The 9,986-nt window shown below is 42.5% G+C and overlaps 1 protein-coding gene across 1 annotated transcript; it reads left to right on the top strand.

The window, feature by feature from the left end:
* Positions 1–710: 710 nt before the first annotated feature.
* On the top strand, positions 711–3,216 carry LOC149812541 (phenylcoumaran benzylic ether reductase Betv6-like). Its single transcript, XM_089993346.1, has 4 exons — positions 711–939; positions 1,293–1,430; positions 2,262–2,706; positions 2,798–3,216. Exons 1-4 carry the CDS (start codon positions 754–756, stop codon positions 2,962–2,964), a joined length of 936 nt encoding a protein of 311 aa, XP_089849472.1. The 5' UTR covers positions 711–753; the 3' UTR covers positions 2,965–3,216.
* Positions 3,217–9,986: the final 6,770 nt, after the last annotated feature.

The raw sequence follows: 9,986 nt of genomic DNA, 5'->3' as shown, positions 1-9,986 counted from the left end.
TCTTCATAAAAAATATTGAGAAAATCTGGGTGTATATTAAAAAAATTTAGACGTATTTTTTCAAATACATGCCACATTTTTAATCCTAATGCAAAGATCCGCATAAGGTAGGTAACTACCGTCAAATTTCTGTATTTAAGACATGAATATACCTTTATAAATAAACAAGGCCCATTTTACAAACTTTCATGTCTCTAACGAAGCCATCAGTCATTTGAAACCTTGCCTCAGTCTAGGTCTAGCAGCCTCGGATATTCAGCAACAGTGAAACTTTGATATGTTAGGCAAAAAACTACCACTATTGAGCTTGAGCAAATAACAAATACATAGATTGAGGGTAAAGAATTGTAATTATATACTTAAAACCAAGGTATGGAGGTGAGCTCATAAACCCTACTGGGTAGTCCATGGATTTTCCTTATCTCACATTTCATTCAAAGAGTTGAAAAGAAAAGGTGCACCAACTTATTTCATGAGGGCTAACTTGATTTTCTTTCATATGAAGGGAGAAATAACCATGCCACATACATGAATCATACGGAATGCGGGGGGGCTAAATACATCCATCCGCACTATTCGGTTTACCCATACGTGTCGTTTCAAAAGAACCAATGACCGGCTGAGGTCCCGTGGCTGACCCGGCGCGGCGGCTATAAATGAAGAAGGGCTTCGTTCGTTGGGGGAGGGGTAACTCGACTGCTTTACCTTTGGGTTGGACTGAGAGAGAGAAAGAGAGAGTCTCAGAGGGAGAGAATGATGGGAGGAGGGAGCAGGATTTTGGTGATCGAGGGCACCGGTTACATCGGCCGATTCATTGTGAAGGCGAGCGCCGCGTCGGGCCACCCGACGTTCGCCCTCGTGAGGGACACCAACCCCTCCGACCCCGCCAAGGCCCAACTCCTCCAGTCCTTCAACTCCTCCGGCGTCACCCTCCTTCATGTGCCACCACCTTCCCTCTCTCTCTCTCTCTCTCTCGTTTTTTTCTTTTGGGAGGGGAGGGTGTCTGAAATGTCTCTGCATCAGATTTCTTAACCCAAGCCCCCCTCTCTCTCTCTCTCGTTTTTTTTTTTTTGGTGTGTGTGTGTGTGTGTGTGTGTGTGTGTGTGTGTGTGTGTGAAATGTCTCTGCATCAGCTTTCTTAACCCAAGGGAAAGCTAGCTGCCTATGATTCTCATCCCCCCCCTCCCCCCCCGGCCATTTTACTAATCGAAACTGATGATCCTGAAGTCTTTGGGAGTGCATTCTTCTATGTTTTTTTTTATTGGGTGCTCCTTGTTCTGTGAATGTTGCAGGGTTCTATCGATGATCATGAAAGTTTGATCAAGGCCATCAATCAGGTTGATGTTGTCATTTCAGCAGTTGGAACTACACAGATCGCAGAACAGGTCAAGATTATCGCTGCTATCAAAGGATCCGGCGGAAACGTCAAGGTAACCATCTTCATCTTTTTCTTTGGATTGAAACCAACTTTCTCTATTTTTTCTTCCCTTTGCAATTTTTCTATATTTTGATCCTTGAATTGTGTACCGGGTGCATTTATACATTTTCTCCTGTAAAAAACGATGAAGGCAATCTTGTTATATTGCGCGAGGAGGAGGCGACCGGAAAAAAAGGAAAATGTTCATCTAGGAGAGGAGACATTGATGACTGGAAGCTTTCATGATGATTTTGCATCTGTACCAAAATCCTGAAGTTTCTTGCATTTCAGAATGGCCCCGTTGAATTCCTTCTTTCGGATGCTTTGCTTGGGTTGTCCCTTTTCGTTTTTTTTAATCCCAACACTTTGGGCTGTTAACGTTTTAGCTGTAGGGACGGCCAGATGTAGGCTTTAGTTTGCTTCAGCACAATGGGGCCATCGGTAATTAGACAGAACAAATCTTTGTGAATAACGTACTCAAGGACGATGAAAACTGGGGAATTGATATTCTTTGACACCATAAAGAACGAAGCAACTAGTTTATATACGTAAGCAATACTTTGCCCATGAAAACAGGGGAATCGATGTTTCTTTGCCACGATGATATAGCAAAGAGAATTTGTTAAACATTACCTGAGTAAAACACTTCTCCAAACTACCGATAGGCTTAAAAACCCTTGAATTTACCCTTGTCAACGAAAGAATTCTCATTAGAAAGACAAAATTTGTCATCATGATTGATTTTATTATCCTTCTCGACTCTTTTTGTATAAATGCTCTTTAGATGGTGCTAATTAAAAGCAAGCGGAACAAACCTGGTGGCCTTTTTTTTTTTTCCTTGCAGAGGTTCTTCCCTTCAGAGTTTGGAAACGATGTTGATCGACTTCATGCAGTAGAGCCTGCGAAAAGTGCCTTCGCCGCAAAAGCAAAGATCCGGCGAACCATTGAGGCAGAAGGCATTCCCTACACCTATGTCTCTTCCAACTTCTTTGCTGGATACTTCCTCCCTAGCCTCTCTCAACCAGGGGGACTAACCTCCCCACCAAGAGACAAGGTCATCATCCTAGCAGATGGGAACGCCAAAGCTATATTCAACAAAGAGGATGACATTGGTACCTACACCATCAAGGCTGTGGATGACCCGAGAACCCTGAACAAGATCCTTTACTTGAGGCCACCTGCCAACATCTACTCCTTCAATGAACTGGTCTCGCTTTGGGAGAAGAAGATCGGGAAGACGCTCGAGAGAGTGTACGTTCCAGAGGACCAAATTCTCAAGAACATTGAAGGTGAGAACCAACAATTCTGCACTTCAACAATGCTACACTTTTAAGATATAAATTATGCAGTTTTCTTCTTCAACGGGCTGTGGTTTTGCAGAATCGCCATTTCCAATTAATATTGTGCTAGCAATCGGGCACAGTGTCTTCGTGAAAGGTGACCATACAAACTTTGAGATAGAGGAGTCTTTTGGAGTGGAAGCGTCTGAGCTCTACCCTGATGTTAAGTACACGACTGTGGACGAGTACCTTGATCAATTCGTCTAAGCTTTTCCATGAAAGAGAATGCGTTGCTCAGTTGTCTATGAGATGCCTTTTCCCGTCTTCTGTTTGTGGAAGCTCTTGGCTTTTGTGAAGCTTCATTTCTCTTTGGTCTTTGTTTTGCACCCCCGTGATGCTGGCTTAGTGTTCTCCCCGCACACCTGATAAAGAATAATGCAATTATATCAGTTGCAAATGTAAAAGCTTTGTACCTTTATTGTACTTTCTAAAATGTAGGATTAGTTGTGCTTGATAGAACTTTTTCTAGGGAGAGAAGGGATGCACTACCACACACAATGCAGGTATGCTGAGCGAGGACACGCACAAGAACTTTGGCTTAGGTTGACGATTGATCTTTAGACGTAATGTGAAGGACCTGCGTCATTTGATTGGAATCTTAAGAGTGAATCAGAACGGTGAGTTTCCTCTTGTTTGATCCCCCCCCCCCCCCTTCCCTCATGCATGAATGCAACTGAAATTCAAACATATATTATACTTCTGAAGCACCATTTATGAAAAATATGTAAAGGCCTTGGAGGCTCAATGAGCTTGATGTATAAATCAAGTCTGCTTCCTATTAGGTGGCCCAAAGCAACGACCAACTGGTCTTCATCCTTCCAAGATATGAATTGAGTAGGAGACCTCAATGATTTTCAAAATATTTAAAAACCTACAGCTACTAAAATAACAGGAATCAATTAAACAAAGAAAAATATTTTATTAAAAGGTTTTTACGCTTGTCTTCTTACACATTTTGCATGTGAGAGGTTGTGCAAACCAGGAGAGGAAGCTTTCATAAATCTAATCTCCCTTAGTTTCTCAGATGGAACTGCGAAGTAAGCAGTGTTTTGTAAAAGCAATGTTTCAAGGTGAGGACCATTGAGACCAATGAATCAAGTGAAAATATTTGGATATGAATATATGCTTCTCAAATAAGAAAAACAAACACAATGTTCATCATTTATCAAATTAGACGATGAGAAAATCTTTATAGGATGGAAAGTTGAGAAGGGGTGATGGCGCTAATCATTCAAATATTGTGAGCGGTGCTGAACACGGTGGAAGGTGAGACCAGACATCGTGCACAATGACTCCGTGGGAGGTGGCTAATAAACTTAGAGATTGATCAGCTGCAGGATCAATTTGTCTAATTAAGCTACTGGATCAATTTGCCAAGCAGAGCTGTGCCACCTAGAGAAGGTGGCCTTCCCCTCCCATCACTTTTTGGTCCTTTGCCCTGGACAACAAGTTAGAAGTGGCTCTAAAAACTTTAGGGGAAAAGGTCCTTTTCAAGTTCTGTTTCAACTGTTCAATGTTCATCCCTTTAGGGTGTGTTTTGATTGCTTGTCCAAGATTGGAAGGAACATCAGAACACAATTGATAGAGCACATGTTCTGTCTGTTCCATAACAATTGTACAACATTCAGTGTTTTTTTCAACTGGACATGAATTTATGTTCTTTGTTTGATTTTTATGATGCACAACTAGCTTAGACACAGATAATGGCTCGGATAACCTTGTTTTGGATCATACAGACTCGATTCGCTCCATCGTATTTATTATGGATTTTAGCTCTAGATATGGATATCAAATTGTAACTAAAAATAAAAAAATGTTTGATTCAAAGCCCTTATCAAATAAAAAAAATTAATCAAATAAAAAACAAACCCTATCAAATTAAATATCAAAAGCCCTAATTAAAGATATTTGATTCAAAACCCTAATTAATGAAATTCAAAGAAAAAAAAACCTAAATCAAATAAAATGACTACCACCATCCATGTTCCCAGCATAACAAGGGGGATGAATGGTGTTTCACTGTTCCACAAACGCGATACATCCAGTGTTTGATGAGCATAGCGTCCAGCACAATGTGCAAGATGTCATCGAACACACCTTCAAGATCTGTTTGAATATGTGTTCTATCTGTTCTGTTCAAGCTTGGACAAAACCCTGTGTTTGTTATACCCCCCCAAAGAGAAGCTACTTTCAGCTGAAAAGGATGTTCAGGAGGGAAAGTGCTTCTTCATGAGGTTGTGTAAAGCCATCTTGATGGAAAGGATGCTTTTTTACCTTTATTATTTGGCCTCGCCATATATTCCTCTTGAAATGTTTATTTTACTCCTCTTAGGAAAGAGGTCTTGTTTCATAGAAAGGGCATGAAACAAACACCTGAAACCTCACCACGGGCTCACAGGCGGAGTATGGGACAGCCTGCTTTATGTACAACCTAATACTTACTCTGGTATCCTAACCATAGACCTAGCACTCGTAGAAGGAAGCGCATGCACCTTGGGTACACACGCGCGCGCGCACACACACACACACACACACATATATATATATATATATATATGAGAGAGAGAGAGAGAGAGAGAGAGAGCAAAAATAAAATGCCGACAAATATCTATAGTTATTCATGAACTTCTCTACGCAGTGCAAGTGCCCGAATATGAGCTTCAATAGCCTAAAAACTTCGTCAAATTTGTCAGCACCACGAGTCACACAACCTCCACATAATTGCTGATCGATAACATCTCTATATTCAGCTAGTGACCACGTTCCGTTTCCCAATCCTGCATTCCTATCGTTGGCATGCCATGTACAAAATGACATTCGAGATATGAAGGCCGATCATAGGGTTTCAAACCAACCTAAGCCAACAAACAGGATCTCATCTTCTGTCTTTTGTTTCCTTTTCCCAGCAGAGCCTCTTGCAGACCCTTTACCTTTAGAGCCCCTAGCAGACTTCACTTTAACACCCTTGCCCTTCTTCCCAGGCCTGCCCGTCCCACGAGTCGTCTTGTCCTTCATGCGTCGATCAACCAGTACATTCCCTTTACAAGGCTTCACAGCTTGGACACCCTTCTTTGCAACCACATACTTCTTCTCAGGCTTCTTGGGCACTGCCTTCTTATACGGCTTAATTATCAATCATCTTCCGTTTTGACATTTCCGAGATGTCGGTCTGATCAGTAATGGTGAAAGCCTTGCGACGTGCCTTCTCCAGTTGCTTCATTGCAGCCTCTTCTTCCGTGCTTTGGCCTCTGCCACTTTCTTCGAAGGGCTTGCATCAATCTCTGGGAAGCGTGCTTTCATGGCAGCAATCTCTTCCTTGGTTACCGGCTTTATGGGTTGGGAGTGCCTCTTCTCATCTTCGGCGAACCATTCAGGCAAGCTTTCATCATCGAACATGTATCTTCCATAGGTATCATCTAGTATCTGCTCCCGCTGCTTCTTTCTCAACATTTTCTTTGCAGAAGCTAATATTTCAGCCTTGGAATCGCTGTCATATTCTGATTCATCTTTTGAAGATGAGCCGTCACTAGAATCAGTAGGCTCAGCAGGGACAATTTCAAAATCCTCTTGTTGATTGACCTTGGAACCAACAGGATCAGATGGTGCGGGTTGTAAACAGGTATATCATGCCCAAAATGAGCAAAAGTTCCAGTCCATCCTGATGTAAAAAACTGCTGATACAGGACCCTAGACAACAACTCAGCTCATCCTCATGCAACCATACTCCTAATGAATCAATGGCCAAGCATCATAGCCTCGCCCAATTATAACTTGATACATAAAAGGGTGAAGTCCTTCCACAACTGAGCATTAGGGGAGGACTACACTGGGCCTCGATGCAGTCTGGTTGGAAGTGATGAGCCCACCAGGCTGGAGCCTGGCTTAGCTCCACCAGGATAATTAACACTAGAAGAGCAAAAACCCAGAACTAACCGTTGATGCACCTCATCAGAATCAAAATCACTAGAACTCCCATCGTCTAAAGCTGCATTATTATCCTCGCTTCCGCTTTCTCTTGCATCACCAGTCTCATCGTCAAGGTCTGTGGAATCAACGACTTGCAGGTCCTTCCCCTGAAGCATAAAAAATAAAGAAAAATAACAAAATTATGGATCCTTTCCATCCTTTTTGATGAGAGGGTGGTGTATGTTCCCCCCGGATGATTCATTGAATCCCACGTCTGTGTTCGGGGCTTTGAATGAGCACCACGTATACAAGCACATGGGGCTCGTATTCCCGTGTATGTTGACATAACTTTGCATCGGACTCTGGTGTTGTTGCAAAGACTTAAGTACCCTTTCTTGCTATTCTTCTCATAAAGTGATGGTTTGAGAAAATGACAAAAATGCTCTTCATTCAAAAAAGAAAAACAAACAGTTCAAAAAAAGGACAAACATGTCCTCCATCTAGAAAGTCGAGGATGATGTTGACTCTTCAAAGTTTTCTTCTTTCTCCATTCAAAAAAAGGACAAACATGTCCTCCGTCCAGAAAGTCGAGGATGATGTTGACTCTTCAAAGTCTTCTTCTTCTTTCTCTATTCAAAAAAAGGACAAACATGTCCTCCATCCAGAAAGTCGAGGATGATGTTGACTCTTCAAAGTCTTCTTCTTATTTCTCCATTAAACACTGTAAAACCCTCTCTCTCTCTCTAGAGAAGAAATCAAGGGAGGCAAAGAGTTCTCCCTGGAGAAGGCCATGAACATTAACCCTCTCACTCTCTCTCCCTTCTCTCTCTACTTCTGTGCACATCCAACAGACTATCCTACATTGCTCCATCAAACACCGACTGATCTGCACATTGACTGTAGCATTGTTCAACTTGAAGAGTTGTGGAGTCTGATTCAGAGTTTTTACCCTTACAGAAGGGGGGTCTGAGGGCTCCTCCCAGCGTGTGTAGCATCATTCAACTCGATGAGTTGTGGAGCCTGATTTAGAGTTTTTGCTCTTACAGGAGGGGGGTCCAGGGGCTCCCCCCCGGCACGGATCCCACTGCGCGGTCAGCGGGCGGGGGTCCAGGGGGGGCCGCCCCTGGCTGGGGGCTCGGGGGGCAGCGCCCTTCGGACCAAAATTTTTTTGGGGTCTTCCAACAACGATTTGTAGTGTTATCGGGCTTTCCTACAGCGATTTGTAGTATTTTTGAGTCTTCTGCAAATCGCTATAGCGATTTGTAGTGTTTTCCGCAAATCGCTATAGCGATTTGTAGTGTGATTCAGTAAGCAAATCGCTGTAAATCGCTACCCGAATTAGGACCAACTTGTTAAGACCATATCTCCCTAACCGAAGGTCATATTCTAAATCCGTAAAAAGTGGTGTCTTTGTTATTGAGTTTAGTTTATTTCTGTAAATTTTCAGCGATTTCTATTGACATTTCATTCTCCATTTCAACTAAAAACCAGACCCCTATTATTCTGTGTTATTTGAGTTGCACAACACTATTCTCGCTTGACATCCACATCTTGATTCTGGCATGCTCCTTGTTGAATTTTTCATTGATTTCTTTCAACCTTGCTTGGAACAAAAATATGTCTTTCTCACCACGATACCCTGTGCATTTTTTGACCACAACACCCAGAACCCGTGCCGGGGGGAGCCCCCGGACCCCCCTCCTGTAAGGGCAAAAACTCTAAATCAGGCTCCACAACGAATCAAGTTGAACGATGCTACCCACGCTAAGAGGAGCCCTCAAACCCTCCTCCTATAAGGGCAAAAACTCTAAATCAAGCTCCACAATGAATCAAGTTGAACGATGCTATCCACGCTGGGAGAAGCCCCCAAACCCTCCTATAAGGGCAAAAACTCTGAATCAGACTCCACAACTCATCAAATTGAATAATGCTACCTACGCTGGGAGGAGCCCTCAGACCCTCCTTTTGTAAAGGTAAAAACTCCGAATCAGACTTCACAACTCTTCAAGTTGAATGATGCTACCCACGCTGGGAGGAACCCTCAGACCCCCCTTTCTATAAGGGTAAAAACTCTGAATCAGACTCTATAACTCTTCAAGTTGAATGATGCTACCCACGTTGGGAGGAGCCCCCAGACCCCTCTCCTGTAAGGGTAAAAACTCTGAATCAGGATCTATAACTCATTTAGTTGAATGACGCTACCCACGCTGGTAGGAACCCCCAAACCCTCCTCCTGTAAGGGTAAAAACTCTGAATCAGGCTCCACAACAGTCAATGTGCAGGTCAGTCGGTGCTTGATGGAGCAATGTAGGATCTTCTGCTGGATGTGCACAGAAGCAGAAAGAGAAGGGAGAGAGAGAGAGAGTTGATGTTCATGGCCTCCTCCAGGGGAGATTTCTTTCTCGGATAATCCTGCAGTGCAGAGACTGAGTCTTAAATAATCATCTTCGGGGCACTTAAGTCTTTACAACCACTCCTTTTCAAGAATCGTCATTTTTTTTGACACCAATGGAGGAGAGGGTACTTAAGTCTTTGCAATCGCATCAAACTCCAACGCTAATTAATGCCTTCAAACATGGGGATACGAGACGCACATGCTTACATACGTGGTGCTCTTTGGGACCCCCGAACATGAGATGTAGCTAACTGCCCTGTTCGGGGGGGGGGGGACATATAACCTGCTTTGCTTTTTGATAATCATGCCAACATGATGCCCGAATATCAGCAAGACATATAGTAGTATTCTAAAAGGACCAAATCAAGAGAGATAAAGACAAACAAAACTATCATGTCCTGAAACATAAAAAAAAATGAAAACCACAATGATGAAATTTTAGGTAAGCCTTTAACAATTAATAGATGGATTTCAGAGGGATATGGGCCACATCACTAAGCTCAACTATTAGTATTACGCATCACAAGCATATATTATAAGGCACGAGGGAATGACACATAGCAATGTATACACACATATGGTACACCAACATAAATCGTTGTGATGCTCAGGTAGAAACAAGAAGAAAGATTTTGGCCCATCATCAAGTACATATAGATATGAAGATCAACAAAATCACATAGCCTATGCAAGCACCCAAATATGAAATATTCATAAAAAGGCCTGGTCACCATCTTTATTTATAACTTTCAGGCAAAGAATTTTTAATATGCATTGAAATTCCACCACCAAAGCAATGATTCTCAGCCCTGGACAACATGGTAAATGTCCATATGGAAGTATTATCCTTTTCCCCTATATGTCTAAGATGACCCATGTAAAATGATCACAAGATGTGATGGAGAGGAGGAAACTTCTTTCCTCATAA

Source organism: Nuphar pumila, chromosome 17 (assembly GCF_984573655.1).
Source record: "Nuphar pumila chromosome 17, dmNupPumi1.hap1.1, whole genome shotgun sequence".
Lineage (NCBI taxonomy): Eukaryota > Viridiplantae > Streptophyta > Magnoliopsida > Nymphaeales > Nymphaeaceae > Nuphar > Nuphar pumila.
Note: the sequence above shows the minus strand (reverse complement) of the source record. Positions and strands in the feature narration are given on the sequence as shown.